Below are 19440 nucleotides of genomic sequence, written 5' to 3'. Positions count from 1 at the left end.
GAGTTTATTTTGTTTTACCCTCTTTTAAGAGCAAGAATCTTAAAACGTACCACGTTTGCTTGGTTGGGGAAAGCCGGGGTACCCGGAGAAAACCACCGTCCTATAATTACTGTACACTCACCCAATATCGTCGCTAGGCCTATTGCCATCAGCACTGTTTGAGTAAAGATGGTCCTTTCTTTTGCATTTCTGGTTTACTCTTTATGATATATCGATACGGATTTTTTTTTTTAATTTGCGCTCCGTGTTGAATAATGTTAGAAATATAAAAACAAATAAACAGAAAGTTTAAAAAAAATAAACTTTATATGAAAGTAAATACAAGTAAGCCTACATTAAGTTTTATTTACAGTAACTGTGAAAGTTTGCATTTTCTTCAGACTCAAAATCGATAACAAATTAAACTGCAGTAGGAAATTAAAAGGCCTTAGTGTGGTGAATATGGTAATATTATTCTCCAATGTTGACAGCTCAGCCTCAGACTCGGCGCTTAGAAGAGTTGTTCCCCTTAGCCCAATTATTCCGGAAATGTGAATAACGTGCGGCAGCTGTGCTGACAGTTATTGAAAAACAAGATGGCGACTGTGTAATGGAATCGGGAAGCCACGAAGCGATTTCCCGGTACTTTGTGCGATGTCTCGCTTGGCCGACTACTTTGTCGTGGTAGGATATGACCATGAGAAAGAAAGTAAGTTAATGATTCATAAATTGCATTTATTAGTACTGTTATAAATATGCATGCACATAATATTTGACGAGGGAGGAAAGGGGGGGGGGGATGACGAACTATGATCATGATTGGATGTCGATTGTAAATGAAGTATATGTCGTAACTCTGCGTTTATAAGACGTACACATGTATGTGTTTTTATTGTTATTTTCAGTATTTTTGTGTAATTTCTAAACATAATAAATATGCGCCGTTTGGTTGAACTTTGATATATAAAACTATCGTTATCCTAACCAGACGAGCTTGATCTCAAAACTATGTAAACAAACTTCAGACGAAAGACAGCGGTCGGTGAAGTTTCGGATTATTTATATAACCTTTAGAAGACTTCCGATATCAGATTGCTGAGTCTGGGCCGATTTAAATTGGGATCAGAGTCGTTGCAGTGGTGTAACCAGACTTGTTATTAATGAGAAGCATGCAAAGTGCAAAATATATTGACTACGTACTATATAAGGTCACCACTAGTCAAAGCCATTAGGTAAAACTATATCTGCATTGTTGTCAAAATTATTATCAGTATTTATATCAAGATTATCTCTTATAATTTGATTAAATTTTGTAACTTGCAGACAACTTTTCATTTACTCGATGCATGAACATCAAACCATTGACTTCGGTTTTTCAACTGTGGTTCTCTTCATGAAGGTATATGGGGCTAGAACAAACTCTTGTGGTCTGTTGACTGCTTATAAGTGAATATTCAGCGGGATGTGCTGTAGGTCTTACAACTGGGCAATTATCAAATTAAACAATGCATTAATTTAATATGTCCATGTTTCATTCAATTTCAAATGAGAGCATGGACATGTATTACAAATACCAAAAAAGTAAGTGTTGATCAGTAATTTATATCACTTTTGGTGTTGTTCAATGTTCTGGTTGTCAGATTATATTTAAATAATTTAGGGTCTCACTTTGTATCTTGAAATACATAATAAGGTCATGTCATACAGCAGAAAAAAGTTTGTTGACAAAGTATCACACCAGATCACTCCCCCATGTTTAAAATATTAATTTATTGATATTCTGTATTGTTCCTGGGGAAAAGGGACAATGTGTTCTTGGGGACTGGTTCAAATTGATTTGTTGTGTCTCCTTGGTAAACTCAGTGTAACTCCTGTCCATTTTATAGTGCTATCCCACTGAAGAAGAATACTGCCAAGGAGACAAAATGACACTCACCCAAGTTGACCCAACCCGCAGTCACATTATACTGACAACAGACAACCCCATTCTCATTAAATGTATATATGCACGGTTATCATCCAGGTGACAGAACCTAGATTTTACCTCAGTGACCACACAAGGACGAACATGTAAATTAAAGTACATATGTGAGGTGGTGTTAACTCTTTCACCCCTGAAATTTCATAATGGACTGGTCTAGTCTTTGATTTAGAAGAGTCTAAATGCGTCTTCAGGGGTGAATGATTTAATTAGGGAGACTTTTGGAAAAAGAAAGCAAGTTGGGAAGAAAAGACCAGATCTCGAATTCCGTCGCCTTTTACAATCATGCGAATTAGGGGGCAGCAGGAACAATACTAACACTCTTACCTGCAGGGTACTTACATACGTGTTATAGCTACAATAACATTATTTCTAAATCTTCATGTTTTAAACAAAATAGCTCTCCTCCAAAACATCTAAAAAAAATTATCCAGAATTCATATTTATAGCTAGTTTGAAATCCATTAGATAGTTGCAGTGTAAATAGCAGTATTGTCATATTTATACGACGTCTGCTTTGTATGCATTTATGTGCAATAAATAAAACTTTTCAAAAGCCACTCAGCTGTCACAGTGGGTGCATTTTAATTTTATTAATTGTATATATATACAGTATGTTAATTATACTGTACATATATATTATATAGTTCTGTGCATTGTACAGGTATTGTTTTGCAATTCATCAAACATTCTTTAAATTACTGTTAAAACCAGTTTATTGTCTAGAAAACAATTTTTCCGTTGCTCAAGCTATGAATCTCTAACCATTTATTTCCAACTTTGTGTTTTAAATTTTGATGAAAAACCATAATAGAGATGTTAGTATAGGGCTAGATTTCATAATGGTAGCAATTTATTGTCACAATATTCCATGTGATTTGATATTTAGAATGAAGTGACCACAGAGGCCACATTATTTAGGTGTCAAACATTTTATCATAATTATAGTCCTTCATCTCTGGGTTTCAGTATGGCTGCATGGTGAATTAAGGTGTATACCATTTTACCTGTACATGTATTCCAGTGGTTTAAGTGTCCCAACATTCTTTCACTAGCCTTCCACCTTTGGACTGTGGTGGCTAAATGGTTAAGGTGTCTGACATTCTATCACTAGCCCTCCATGGGTTGTGGTGGATAAGTGGTTAAGGTGTCTGACATTCTACCACTAGCCCTCCGTGGGTTGTGGTGGATGAATGGTTAAGGTGTCTGACATTCTACCACTAGCCCTCCATGGGTTGTGGTGGATGAGTGGTTAAGGTGTCTGACATTCTACCACTAGCCCTCTGTGGGTTATGGTGGATGAATGGTTAAGGTGTCTGACATTCTACCACTAGCCCTCCATGGGTTGTGGTGGATGAGTGGTTAAGGTGTCTGATATTCTACCACTAGCCCTCCGTGGGTTATGGTGGATGAATGGTTAAGGTGTCTGACATTCTACCACTAGCCCTCCGTGGGTTATGGTGGATGAGTGGTTAAGGTGTCTGATATTCTACCACTAGCCCTCTACCTCTGGGTTAATTTTGTGGTATTCAAGCTTTTTAAGTGGTTAAGGTGTCTGTTTTTCTGTTATTATCTCTGGTCAGAATGGCAAAATGTTCATTACCCTGGTATCCCCAATACTAAATAATTGGATGACTGATATTCTACGGTTAGCACATGTATTAGATACTTATATTGAAGCAACTCAGAATCATTAATGATGCATATTACCTTTTTTTAAAAAGTTATTGTTAAAGAAACCTAATTGAAATTAAAGTCACGTCACCTTTAGAGATTGGAAATGACTAAATTTTAAAAACGAAACTTTGTGACATCATGCATGACGATAGAAACAGAATCAAGTTTAGATAGGTGCTTTGTCATCAACTGTTCACTTGAACTTTTTATCTATTTATTTACAAAATATGTGTATAAGATGTTGTACTATACAAGTATTATAATTCGTTACTAAATCAATGACCGATGACCGACGTGTGATTAAGACTAGAGATTATTTATCTGTGATAAATATATATAGCCCAGGGGTCAGGTAGTAGGGAACATAAAAACCATACCAGTATGTTAAAAGCTATATAGTCAAGCATATCATCATTCCTGTGGACAGGTGTGGAAATCAGTCACAGGTGCTGCTATGTTTTCTACAAATGTAGTACTGTACTTATGAATCCGGAGTAATATGCAGAGTTACATAGTCAGTAAATTCCAATAACTAATTAACCGTACTACCAGCATATTTGCCGTAATTTAGTGCCCCTCCCCTTTTCTGGAGAAAAGTTGAAGTTGTATAAATGCTACTTTCCATCAATTTAACAATGTTTTTCAACATGTGATGTCTCTAAAATCAGCATTGTATCCCATATTACATGAACTTGCGAGTCTTTACTTTTGAATCTTTACTGTACCATGATCAGTACAGAGAGATTTTAAATATGGCTGACTTTTTTCGTACACAACTTACATTTTGGTTCATTAATAATAAGAGCCCCCTTTGTTACAATTATTTAATTGTATAAGCGCCCTGGGCGCTAATTGTGGCGAATATAGTATGTTGTTAACAGGAATTGAACAATTTTACAATCCTGGTTAACTGACTTAAATGATTTCCAGGTCTTTGTAAGCGTACCTCTATTTGTGAAAATTATGGAAGTTTAAATTTGTTTATTGACCTTGGTTGCGTTTACTGACTTGCATTTCCTGTAAGTTAATCATTTTAGACATCTACTCAAAATTTTGGTTTGTAGATATCTTTAAGTTTTGATCTTCATGAAAATTTGTTCAATGGTGTAAAATATTTGATCAAATGATGGGAAGTTAAGGACATTTTTCCTTGAATTCCATGAATATTTTCACAAAACCATGAGATGGGCGACTCCTATTGAACCTGATATTGGTGTGTTGTAGCTAATTTCGGAAAGTCTGGAAACTTTTGTTTAGACTCTAATCTAAATGTACCTGCTGGGCTGGGTCGACTGCCTCAGAAACCAAACCTCTAGTCTGCGATATGTCCAATTAGTGAGGGCGCCGCTATCATGCATAGTGGCAATGCGACATAATTAAGTCATTGCAATTGAAGTACATGTATATCCCAACCAACGACCATGAAACAATTAGCTATAGCATACCAGTACAATGTACAAGTACATTTCGTGTGATAAACCGACACTTCGTGGGAGTATATATATAATATCACAATCTAAATGGTATAATGTGTGTGTATATATAGTTAATACTGGCATTGCTTTGGTTTACTAGTGGAACAAATCATTTATTTTTATTTCTGGTCGATGTGCTAAATAAACGATACATGGGGGTGATGAAATTTAACTACTCATGAAATTGTCTATTAAAAATCCATTTAAAACTAGTACTGATTACATGGTCGCCTAGCTTATAAAGCTCCTCCATCGGTAAAAACTATTGATTTATTTTTATCTAAAATATGTTGTATATCTTGAAAATAATACATATGTTTCATAAAGTATACATTTAGATTTAAAGCCAGCTGACTGATAATTATAGTTGAATGTTAAACCATGCAAGCAAAACTAATCCCCAGGTATATACGTATATCACATTCATCTATTTAGTGTACCGTTGGTTGGTGGTTTTTCTCCAGGTACTCTGGCTTTCCTCCACCACCAAACCTGCCATATTCCAACATGACTCTGGCTGTTAATAGGACGTTAAACTAATAATAAAACCAAACTATTAGTGCATTATGATGTTTTATTGAGGAAATGACGAATATTTACGACACTTAACAAGCTGAGTAATTTCAGTTAGATATGTTATGGCATTCTAAATGTTTCATTTGAAACTTAAGAATCCCGCAAGTGCAGTTAATTTTTAAAAATCTAAACCACATAATTCAACAAGAGAAAAAAAATTGAAACCTCAAAATTTGCTCAGACTCTTGAGAAAATCAAGAAAATTCATGCTCACTATTTATCAACTCATGCATTCATCCCTGAAATTTATATACGTAGTGTATTGATGAATCTGTTTTTTCCAAGAATCATGCATGTACATAACTCTTAATCTAAATAGCTGATATAGAGTGCATGTTTCAAACAGCATTATCGACAATGCACTGCAGAATATGCAGAAAATAAAAACACTTGAGAAAAAAAATCCCGAAGACCTTACAAAACAAACCAAATGCCAGTATCTGCTTTCTAAATTCGGGGCATAATTAGGGATATGTTCCAGTTGATTACAATGGAATTTCTATGTACAAGCTACTAGAAAACTACAGACAGACTCCATCTCCACATTGTATAGGGGGGGTTATATAGCGGGCCATAGGCCTATAGCTACTGACATGTCACAATTATACTCCCAAAAATAGCTTCAGGATATTCAAGTTAGTTGTGTTCCGAAAAACGATTGATTAGGCCCTTAAAAATTGTCAGGATTCTGAAGTTGTAGTCCGGTCAGGTCATGATTAGTTGAGGTAGTTATTCATTACCAACAATAATAGTCAAATTTTTCATGATTTAAGAATTTTCAAAATGTTTGTTTGTTTCTGGTCTCTGAAAAAATGTGATGAATTCTGCATGGATTGAAAAATGTTTAAATGAAGGTAGTTTCCTAAAAAAATAATTTGAGTTCTTTGAAATAGCACAAAAGTTCTGAAATTAGTATTTGGTCAATGTAGGTAACACTTCATGAGAAATTAATTAATTATATATGAAATCAAAGTTTTCCTCAAAATATACCAAAAAGTGGATGATGTGAATATATGAAGTAGTTAACTCAATTCATCAATTTATGTAGAATATATGATCTTCAGGCCGAAAAGATTAAGCCCAATTCTATATATTTTGATAATCTAAAATAATCTCAACACTTGTGGCCAGTCTGGAAGAAGTATCCAGCACACACACACACACACACACACACACACACACACACACGATTATAGCCCCTAAAAATAGCATGGTCTGGGTTCAAAGTTGGAGTGAAGAGTTGGGTGGATGGAAGTAGTCTGGAGACCATTGGAGGTTGTTAATTGAAGGATGTCTGCTGTAGAAGCATTGATTTGGGATAATTGTACTCCAGGTCTGAACCCTCCTCCAGACTAGGGGGTGCTTTACATAAAGCAGCTGGTGATGTATACAATGTCTATGTGCCTCCTCTGCTGCAAACTTCACCCCCTGAACACAAATTTAGACTCTTCTAAATCAAAGACCAGGCCAGTCCATTATGAAAATTCAGGGATGAATGAGTTAAGAAGGATCAGCTCTGGGTATATATTGTTGGCAGCTGGGAGGAGTGGATTGGGATGATGTCTTTATGCACTTCAATTAAACAGGGCGTTGATACCTAAATAAAGCTTGTAGAAATAATTAGACTTTATATAGAGGTACGTGGCGAGTTTGATGTATGGGGATATGAGTTGTATTAAGATTTTTTTATGACTCGAGGAATTAACTGAAAATTAAATTAAGGATTTCTGTGGGAATTATGCCTGTAAGATTATGTGTAGGGAATTATATTTCATAATTTATAATCTATGGTTTTAAAATACTAGATTTGGTGATGTTTTAATTATGAATAAATATGGTATGTACCTGAATTCATTTATTTGAATTGAAAATGTACCAGTCAGATACATACAGATAGCAGCAGAGTTATAATTTTAGGTTTGCATCAATACTAAAGGTCACATGAAGGTTAAATGGTTGTATAAATGTCAAATTCGTAACCAATGGTACGATAGATATATAATTTTAAAAAGGAAGGAATGAAGTTTAATACAAGCTGTTATTTAACCCTAGAAACTCATCTTGCTCCTTACAAAAATATAATAAACAAAAAACAAAAACAAAAAATAACCCAAAAAACTACATATCTTGTTCAATAAATTTAGAAAATAATTAAAATGACTTATTAATTATACATGCTATAGAATTATTCTTTATGATCAACATTATGCCAAAATATAAATACTGTGACAATTGTTATCTGCTCGTGCGGTTAGATATTGTTAGCGACATCGTATATTTTTGCAAACATGACATCATAATTTTCAGAGAAAATATGATGATGTGAGATTGGCTTACAACATTATGACGTCACAATACCTACCAACAAGGGACATAACTCTGTAATGTACATAGACAGTATACATGTTAATATCTACAAGAGCAGATAACTCTGTAATAATATGCATGCGGACATGGAATAGTTATTAGGAGATATGAGAATCGAATGAATCAAACAACACTGGCCATAGTATATGTATACGATGTAGGAATATAGAATGTCAAAGCATTATATGGATCCATACACAAATGAACTGCCTTTAAAGTCTATATTAATCCTATGATAGAGAGAATCCTTGGAGAACTCTAGCCGTCCAATGTTGTTAATCATCGATCTTTGTTTTTTAATGTCATTAGATAATAGATAGCACAAAAGCCTTATTAATTAATATTAGGTGTTAATTATAAGGTTAACTATTCCAATGTTGCATATTACAGAGTTAGCTCCCTTGCGGGTCGGTATAGATTGTTACGTCATTGTTTTGTGAGACCAATATATGTTGTTTCTCCGAAAAGTATGACGTTATACTTGCAAACACATGACGTCACAATCAATACCTATCCGCAAGTGCAGATAACTCTGTGATATGCAAATTCGGAATACAAATCTCACATATATATATATACATGTATGTCACTTTCTAAAATGAATGGAGACTTTTCTCCGTGTGTAACTAATTAAAGTTTTGAGAATCATTACTTATTGAGTCAAAGGAAAATGTTTATACAGATAAAATCCTTATTTGAACAAATTCCAACTAAATTGTCTTTCATGTGAAAATATTATCAACTACAAATGTCTCAAAGATATCAAATTAACCTGTGTTAAATGATTATTGCCAACTGTCAATTATAGTACAACAACTTAAAATTTCAAGCACAGGAAATTAAATAAAATAAAAATAAAATAAACAGCCCACTAAACTAACCAGTATATGTGAGGTCATGGAAAATGCTGGTATGATGGGATGCTTTTACATTTTGCCAACAAATCACATCCCAAGAGGCACAGATGCCAGATTGGTGGTTAGTGGTTTTTCTCTGGAACCTTGCAATTTGGAAAACTGTAATTTCACTTCCATTTAAAGTCCTAGCAGATGTACATGTGTAATGGAAACTTTTACATAGGACATGCACAAATTTGAACTAATCTATAGATTGTTCTGAAATTGTTTTAGAAGTTAAGTATTTTCAACATAGGAAATAGAAAACTTAAAAAGAAAAAAAAAAGCAGGAAAAATGTTCTTGACACCTTGAGTATTTTTGATAGCCATCGTTATGGATTTGTGCTGAAATTGAAAAAGATTTATGCTGGCATATCTCTAATACCAAACAGAATTGAAAAGTGTGAATGTCAAATGATGGTAGGTCTAGAATACCTGTTTACACATGGGCAAACTGAGGATCAAATGGATTATAGCTAAATCATTGAATATAGCTAAGATATGGGGCAGGGGGTGGGGGATGGGAAATGGGGGGGGGGGTGTTAGTTATGAAGATAGCATAGACTGGCACTAATATTTTGGTTCAGATCTGAAAACAGTGTTGTTCCCCTGGTGGGTCTCTCTGGGTCTCTGGGCTTCTTCCTTAGCCAGGTGTGGAACTCAACTCAACATGTGTGTAGCATACACAAACTCCATGCTTATACCCTTAATCTGTGTATTTCTAAGATGAACAGCCAAAAAAGCCGAGAAGATGCAGTGCATCACATTATAGAAGTTATCTTGCAGCGCTGATCTGGAGAGAAATTAGGAGCATCGTTAATTAGCTGATGTATAACAAACTAACTTCTTTATGTTTTGAATTCTAAGGAAAACGATGATAATCGTAACACTTTGGTCCATCTAGGTCGGGAATCCTATAGTATATGGTTATAGGGTAAGGCAGCCTCCAGAATGTCGAGAATGTCAAGAATGTGTAATCTGATTAGCAGACCTCTTATCACTGTTTAGGAGATGTACTGAAGGAAGGTTAGATTAGAGAGATATCGAGTATAGATTCTGAAATTGTTACAAGAACTATCACTGTGTAGGAGATGGTACGAAGGAAAGGTTAGATTAGAGAGATATCGAGTATGGATTCTGAAATTGTTACAAGAACTGTCACTGTGTAGGAGATGTACTGAAGAAAGGCTAGATTAGAGAGATATCGAGTATAGATTCTGAAATTGTTACAAGAACTTACACTGTGTAGGAGATGTACTGAAGAAAGGCTAGATTAGAGAGATATCGAGTATAGATTCTGAAATTGTTACAAGAACTTACACTGTGTAGGAGATGGTACGAAGGAAAGGTTAGATTAGAGAGATATCGAGTATGGATTCTGAAATTGTTACAAGAACTGTCACTGTGTAGGAGATGGTATGAAGGAAAGATAGATAAGAGAGATATCGAGTAGAGATTCTAAAATTGTTACAAGAACTTCCACTGTGTAGGAGATGTACTGAAGAAAGGCTAGATTAGAGAGATATCGAGTATAGATTCTGAAATAGTTACAAGAACTGTCACTGTGTAGAAGATGGTACGAAGGAAAGATAGATAAGAGAGATATCGAGTAGAGATTCTAAATTGTTACAAGAACTTATACTGTGTAGGAGATGGTACTAATATAAGGAAAGATAGAAAAGAGAGATATCCAGTAGAGATTCTGAAATAGTTACAAGAACTGTCACTGTATAGGAGATGGTACTAAGGAAAAACTAGCTTTTTGATGAATATTGGCCTTAAAGTATAGTAGGCCGGGTACATATATTCAATCTAGACCAACACGTATATATCAAATTGACTGGTCCACTATAGATGACATGACACTGAAATATTGAATTTGAAGTTTATTGATTAATAAGAGACAATAATTTCTTTATGTAAAATACAACAATGTACCGTTATCTTAATGGGCAAATAAAAGATTCCGAATCTCTGTTACCTTGTAACCATGACATTACCCATAATGCTGTGCAATCATATGAAAATATTGGTTTTTGATTATCAATTATTTGATATTTATTCATGAAATACAGATAGATCAATTTTATATTACTTAATTCTAATCCAGTTATCCTGATAACTCAGATAAGCCTCCACCCCGATTTTGTTAATATTTTTCTGCCTTGGGCTCTTGTCATGTTGAATATGGTAGAACGCATTGTATTAGGAGTTTAGAACAACCACTGCATAGGATATTGTACCGCTGTATAATTAAAAAGAGTAAAGAATTTATAGAGAACGTTTTACCCCTACCTCTGGGAATACTCTAGCTGGGTTGTTGTGCATGTGTATCGACTGCTGTGTCAGACACGTAACTATCCTGATGCTATAATTAGCACCAATTACACCCAATATCTGATGCATAAATTATGCGTTTGTATATATAGGCACATGAACATAGGTAACAGCAATTTATTAGTGCAAACAATTATGTTCTTGGTTATATATAAAAAAAAAAAAAATCTGTTATCTAAGATATACTGCTTCATTTTAGTTTCGTTAAAAAACTTGAGATTGCACTAAAATGAAAATAGAAGAATGATTTTAATGTACTGGTGATTCATAAGTGCAAACAATTATGATAATGACAGACTCGCAGGTAAGAGTGATCTTGGTAAAATAAAAAATTAGAGCTATTATCAAAAACATATTACTGCGCACAAGTTTCTAAGAAAAAACTTACAAGATTTCATCATAATGTAAATAGAAGAATGATTTTAAAAAGGAAACAGTGATTTATTAGTACAAATAATTATGTTATTGGCAGGTTTAAAGAGGTCTTGTTAAAATGAAAAAAAATCTGTAATATTTGAGATGTATTACCTCACACTTCTTTCAAAGAAATGACTTACAAGCATGCATTAAAATGAAAATAGAAGTGATTTTAAAAAGGTAACAGAGGTTTTAAGTGTAAACAATTATGTTATTGGCAAGCTAGGCTTGGTATAAGTATCTTGGTAAATTAAAAAAAATGAAAATAAAATTCTATTATCAAGGTTATACCGGTATTGCCTTATACTAGTTGCTATGAAAACTTAAAAGCTGCATTAAAATGAAAATAGAAGAATGTATTTTAGAAGGAATGTCTGCACCTATTGGTTGCAGGATGACACATATGTATCAAATAAACATGTTTAAAGCAATAACTGAAGGTTTTTTTCTTCCCTACTACGTTACATGAATATCCAATGATTTCTATAGGGGGGGGGGGGGAATAAAAAAAATTCACATCCTTGAGGGTAGAGGAGGGGAATATGGACCTGAGAGTAAAATTCAAGCTTGTGTTTGACAGCTTAAGAATCTTATCCCACAGGTTGATATTTTCCTGTCTCAACCCACCGGGTATAAATTAGTATTTTACCTCACACAATTTTACCACATTAACTGCATCAAAACATCTATAACATGAAAATTTTTGTTTTGGGGTTTGTAGCTTTGATACGGTTTAGTGGATAAAAATCTCACTTGTAAGCCGTTTGAGCAATTTCCAAAACAATATTTAAAGATGCTCCACCGCTGACAAATGGTATTTTTTCACTATCAAAAACAGGAGCAGACGATTTAGTATTTTTCTTCTGTTACAAAATTTACTTGCTTTGCACCATTACCACCTTTGAAAAGTTTGAGCTTCTAATCTTACTTCAAGTTAAAAATATGAAAAACAATTAATTGCATCCCGAAAAAATTCCGTGGCACTATATTCTATATGAAATGAAGTACTGATTGAACATGCACCAAAGGCGAAATAAATTATTATTTTATTATTTTGTTGTGTTAATTAGGCATATATATACACGTTTAAACACAAATTATTGTTCGAATGATGAATATCATTTATGCTCTGTCGGCGGTGGAGCATCTTTAATGTTAGACGGTATTGACTTGTCAGTAAGACATGTTTTCAAGCAAGGATGATTCAATTGATGTCACTGTCCTTGTGACATCATTGTATTGTTATGATGTCATGGCATCATTATATAATTACCATGATGTAATTATGATAAGTCGTCATCATGTCATACGACTGTAAAGAACGTGCCAAGATCTTGTATAGCTTTTATAGACCCTGGAGTAGTGAAGTAAGAAAGTTTTATTGTGATACGACACAGTAAAATTGTGGAAGTCCATTTAATGTGGATGTCCCAATCCAGGGTAAGACAAATTTCAACCGACCAAAATTAAAAAAAAAAATAGTTAAATAGAAAAGTTAAAGGATACAATAGGTTGAGTAATTAAGGCTATTGTTAAATGCTTTGGGAGTTTTTTCTGACATTGTATTTTAATTGTTGCCTATGTTTTACTTTGCCTAATAACAGGTAAAAATTACCTGATTCTGATAAAATTATTACCTGATTTCTAATAAAATTTGCTCAAGTACAGGTAAAATTGATCAAATTTCTGATCAAATTTATCTCATTTATGATCATTTACTGGATTCTGAAAATTTTGCCTAAAGGCTACTTGAAGATGTCTTAAGTGACTTTCATGAGCTTATAGATGTATAGGGGAGTGCTTTATAAATACACCATTGTAAGTAGATACATATCAACTGTAACTGCTTTCCTATTGTTTGCCTGTAACTGCTTTCCTATTGTTTGCCTATACTTATGTAGCCATCCCTTTGTATAGTTTTCTGACATACTGACACCAACGCTAAGTCTATTGTCCATGTATACAATATCTATAGTGGTAAAATGTTTGTATTTCACCAGTACAAGGACATTGTTACAAGCCAGATGTTTACAACTTAAGGAAACAAGATATATGCCTTTACAAAATGGGTCAGCTATTCTGAAATCCACACAACTCCCATACTCAAAAGCCTATAATGTTACAGCTATAACTCAAGAGCCGTTTGTCCTAGCACTACCATCATGTTCCGAAATTCCAAATAGGTTCAGCATGTCTATAGAACAATGTCTGTATGCTAGTATTGTTTAAGACTTGGAGGTGTCACATCGTCGGGAATGTCAGTTACATGAAGCGCCCAGCCGATAGCTCTAGAGGATGTTCATAGAATCACCAAAGTACCCTCTTATGATTCGCCCTACGTGACCCATATACTTGAATATGTCAACGACTTTTAATATGATATTGTTCGTTACATGCTTTTTAGTGCATTTTAGGTACAAAGTTGCATTAGTAATATAAATTAAATGTGAATCATTTCATTGATTTCGAATTTTAGGAAGTTGTATTTTCAGGAAGGTGTTAATTATGCATAATTTATATAAAGTGTATATTGACAAAAATAGCTATAGTATCTATAAAATTTAGTGACTTTAAATGATTTATTATATTTCAACATGGTAACATATATGGATGTCTGTAATTTGACACATCACATGCTTCATTAATGGTTACCATGGAAACAAAATGGAGGAACATTTGGTTGCCATCAAGGGAGGCGGATATTAGTTAGCCATTGGTTTACAGTTCTAGGTCATTGTTAGTTTAAAAGTTTTATTAGTATCTTATTTAACTTCAAGTTAAAAAATATAAAAAATAATTAATTGCATCCCGAAAAAATTCTGTGGCACTATATCCTATATGGAATGAAGTACTGATTGCGCACGCACAAAAGGCAAACAAAATTATTTCATATTATTTTTTGTGTTAATTAGACATGTATATACACACGATTAAACACCAATTATTGTTCAAATGATGAATATCATTTATGTTCTGTCGGCGGTGGAGCATCTTTAAAGTGTTGAATAACTATACATTCAGTAATTTAATTTAAGCAAAGCAATATATATATATAATTAGCAGCTTGTATATATATATAATTATCAACAAGTAATTGTCAACTTTTAAGGTGATTTGTATTTTGTCTTCATCAAGACACAAAAATAAGAATTGCATTAGAAAGTTGTAACACATCTTGATAGAACATAAATAAGTAAGTAAATAAGAACATAATAAGAAGTAAATAAATAAGTGGAAGATTAATTGTGGACATTATAATGGAGTATTGTGTGTATAATCTTCTTGGACAATCACTAAAGTAAGGTCCTCAAAGAATGTGGTCAGTCAGTCAAAAATTAAACTGGAGTTAGTGTACAGGTGGGCAGGTATAGCAAATGTTGTAGCTCAAAAGACTTTTAGACAGAAAATATTGTCGTCTTTAGAGCTACAATTGGTGCCTATTACTGCTAATGGAGCAAAGTAATAATTAAGCAAACTATTATTTAAACGTTTTCATGCATTTTATCGTACTTGTTTTATATCGGTTACCTACTAGGCAATAAAACTGAACCACATAAAATATCAGATTCTCAGCGAGACATTTTGTTTTACATATACACATATGAAGACCTCTCCACTTGTTTTCGACAAAAATAATGTATAAATGCTTGTATACGCACAAAATAATTGGAAACCTACAAAAAAGTATATAAAATTGTGCCCGAGTGATTTCCGGAGGCACTGCTCCATTAGGACACATAGGGACCAATTCGTACCCGGCCGAAAGGTATAGTAGGCCGAGTATGTATATTCTTTCTTGTGGGGAGGTATAACAAATGTGGGGCTTCCGTCTATGCATATTACAGAGTTAGCTCCCTTGAAGGTATATATCCTTTATCAGGCATTGTGATGTCGAGCACAATTCATATATCATTTTCTTGGAAAAGAATTACATCACGCTGGCAAACACATGCATCACAATCAATACACCAACCCGCAAGGGCAGATAACTCTGTAATATTTAAACCCAGAATATGCAATAACATGTTGGATGTAGATTTTATCACCAGAAACTAATGCTGGTCTACACATTTTAAAACATAGGACATGGTATATACCATATATCTGACTCAATAAACCCTCAGTGCACTTGAAAATGAGGGAATCAGTGGGCACTTTATGTGACCTAATCTTTCACAATAACATTGAACAAATTAATTTTACAAAAGAAATCAATGAAAGAAACTATACATTATTGATGTTTTCAGTCTACATTTGATTATAATTTAAAGGGGGTTGCTTTTAATAATTTTTAATAATTTTTAATCATTTGATGGAGGTTCGTATGGAACTGGATACAGTACATAGCACTCTGTTCTGCATGAGCTATTTGTTTAAAATTCAAGATTGCTATCATTGCTGTAATCTTGAAAAGCACACTCTAAAATCTGCTGTGACAGCTGGTGTCATTTTAGCTGAAAATAAATGAATATTTTAAGGAATTTTTTATTAGAATTACATATTTGAAGGCTGTATGTTTCTGTGATAGAGCACTTTAAAATGGGCAAGAACTCCTGTGATTACATAGAGTTATCTGCCCTTGTGTGTAGGTATTGATTTATTACGTCATACCGGTATGTTTGTGAGCATAACATTATACCTATCAGTTATAAGAGAATGCGAAGTGACTTTTGCCAAATATGTAAAGACAGAATAGCTTCACTGACCCGACGAACCAAATGATACCAATCCGTATATAAATCGTGGTGTGATGTAAATTTTGCTCATAAACTATTGACTTCACAACCTACACCTACTTGCAAGGGCAGATAACTGTAATATGCAAATCATCGAAAGAGTAAGAGATGCAACTCCTGAGCCAGGTACTAAATGGTATATTCTAGATTCATCTGGTGCTGCTGGTTGCCGACATGTCATACTGTACTATTTGTACACCATGTAAGCTGTGCCCTGATGACGGCCTGCCTTTGATTAAGTACCTGGCTCAGGAGTTGCATCTCTTATTTTTTCGATGATCCTACTATGTTTTTAAGAGGGCTCTGTATTCATTAGGATCCTCCTGACGACCAAAAGATGAACCACAACACACATGAACTTATAGCAGGACGTTGGTTCTTAAGAATTTCTCCTTCTGGAGTTTTTCTTTTTATTCACCGGTAATATGCAAAGATAGAATAGCTGTTGGAATCAATTTTGAGAGTACATCATTTATAACTTCATTAGGACCGTAACACATTAAGCTTCTGTTGATTTATATTTTAATGACTTTTGATTTTGTGAATTCAGGAGGCGGCACCAGCAGCGGAAAAATAATCCAGAGATTTCCGGACACAGACTGGGAAAATTGTCCATTTACACAAGGCATAGAACTAGTGAGTACCACAAACTTATACTGACTACAACTGGACTTAGATGTTTCTCAAAATATTTATATGGCAATCGAAACTAAAGAACAGGAATATTGTTTGCTTGGCCATCATTCAATATCAACCATTAGTTATACATGATGCATAAGACAAAAAAAAGATATTTTCTTTAGATTTTTTTGTGAATTTTTCCGAGTTAAAAAAAAAAAAAGTATTTTTGAAGTTTAGTGATCAGCAAAATTGAAATGGGTTAAAATTAATTCCAACTGCATATTAACATGTAATATATATATACATGGGCACATGAATATGTAACACTTTCAAATGATTTGTTGACATCAGAATCAAAGTCGTGTTTCCACATTCCTGCATCGATAATTATAATTTTTGTCCTTTTCTCCAGTTTTGTCAGCCAGTAGGATGGTCGCTATCAAGCCGTCGGGAGCCACCAGAATTTTTCGTGGCAGTATTAACAGACATAGATGCAGATCGACACTACTGCACATGTCTTACGTTCAGCGAGACAATCGCAATCACCAGCACCAAGGGAGATGACCCAGATGGAGACGAGCCTTCGGGAATCCATAGCTCGCTCATGTTCGCCCCGAAGTCCCTCGTCCTTGTGTCTCGACTCGACTATTTTGATGTGTTCAGGGTAATTTAATATTTTACTTATCAGGACTTCACCACTTTGATCTAGTAATGGGAATCGGATGAAAATTGCTTATCGATCGATATGAATAATTGGATAGCATTTACCAATTGATTTTCAATTAAAATTGAATGTATAATAACTCCTGTTATTTTATTTTGACAGTATTTTCTGAAACCATAGTGTCATGGTTACCTATTGATAGTAGAACAACTTGCAAGGAGCGTCTAAGTTCACAGCAGATTATCGCTAAATTCATTTACAATTATAATCAATACAATTGGCCCACCACTTCTTCAATGTGTTCTGAGTAGTTTTAGATTTTATCTTATACATTTACTGTTTATGTGTAAAGTATTTGTTTCTGGTAATTCTCACTTTGTATAGATGATATCATAGGTCCTTCAGCTACTTGTAAGTGGCCATTGATATAACATGAGATATCTAGCCATTGAAACTGAAGTACTGTAATATATCTATGGATTTAATGTGCTGGAATGTTACTGAAGAATGTGCTTTATTGCCTGCGTTGCATGATTTTTTTTTTTTTAAAGTTGACACGTTAACTTCCAGTACATGGTTGACCTTTCTGTCAAATGCTTTAAATTTTTTGCAGCAATATAACGATTAAGACATCAAACATTTTACTACTAGCCATCTAAAGTTTTGGTAATGGTGGCTAAGTGGTTAAGGTGTCTGACATTGTACCACTGACCTCTACCTCTGGGCTGTGGTGGCTGAGTGGTTGAGATGTCTGATATTCTATCACTAGTCCTCCACATCTGGGTTGTAGCAGCTAAGTAGGTAAAAAAAATATAAGGTGACCAAAATACTACCATTAGCCTTCCACCTCTTTGGCTGTGGTGGCTGAGTGGTTTAAGTGTCTGACATTCTATCTCTGACCATCTATCTTTTGGATTGTAGCGGCTAAGAGGGTAAGGTGTCCAATATTCTACACTAGCCCTCCACCTCTTGGCTGTGGTGGCTGAGTGGTTTAGGTGTCTGACATTCTATCTCTGACCATCTACCTTTTGGATTGTAGCGGCTAAGTGGGTAAGGTGTCCAATATTCTACACTAGCCCTCCACCTCTTGGCTGTGGTGGCTGAGTGGTTTAGGTGTCTGACATTCTATCTCTGACCATCTACCTTTTGGATTGTAGCGGCTAAGTGGGTAAGGTGTCCAATATTCTACCACAAGCCCTCCACCTCTTGGCTGTGGTAGCTGAGTGGTTAAGGTGTCTGATATTCTATCACTAGGCCTCCACCTCTGGGTTGTAGCGGCTAAGTGGGTAAGATGTCCGACATTCTATCTGTTACCATCTACCTTTTGGATTGTAGCGGCTAAGTGGTCTGACATATGCATTCTACCACTCGTCCTTAACCCCAAAAACCTGACAAATGTCTGTAATGAAAGATAAATCATTTCCAACAAACTGCCTGACACAGACTTTGCTTTTTCTTCAGAACTGCCTGGGAATCATATACTCAACCTATGTGGACAAACTGGACTACCAGTTGGAGTCCCTGGTGGGAAACATCCTGGGTTGTATCCAGGTTCCTCCTATAGGTAAGCATTGTGTAAATCTACAGGTGTGGTATTCATATTGTTAAGGTCCATTTACCTATATCAACTGGGGCTCGAGGGAAGATCTTCAGCCACCTGGACTAGCATATAACATGGAACTAGAAAGGCCGGAAGGTTTATAAAGAGTGTAGG

At 34.6% G+C, this 19440-nt stretch overlaps 1 protein-coding gene across 5 annotated transcripts in view; it reads left to right on the top strand.

Annotated features, from left to right (window-relative positions):
- The first annotated feature begins 540 nt into the window (after positions 1 to 540).
- LOC138330240 (myotubularin-related protein 13-like) overlaps positions 541 to 19440 on the top strand; it is a 79681-nt gene continuing 60781 nt past the window's right edge. For all 5 annotated transcript variants that reach the window (XM_069277709.1, XM_069277707.1, XM_069277706.1 and 2 more), the window contains exons 1-4: positions 541 to 688; positions 16992 to 17077; positions 17475 to 17726; positions 19188 to 19290. In XM_069277709.1, the coding sequence (XP_069133810.1) occupies positions 634 to 688; positions 16992 to 17077; positions 17475 to 17726; positions 19188 to 19290 (496 nt within the window). In that variant the 5' untranslated portion in view covers positions 541 to 633. The remainder of the gene's footprint in view (positions 689 to 16991; positions 17078 to 17474; positions 17727 to 19187; positions 19291 to 19440) is intronic.

Source organism: Argopecten irradians, chromosome 8 (assembly GCF_041381155.1).
Source record: "Argopecten irradians isolate NY chromosome 8, Ai_NY, whole genome shotgun sequence".
In the NCBI taxonomy this organism is placed as follows: Eukaryota; Metazoa; Mollusca; class Bivalvia; order Pectinida; family Pectinidae; genus Argopecten; species Argopecten irradians.
This window is presented reverse-complemented; position numbering and strand designations above follow the sequence as displayed.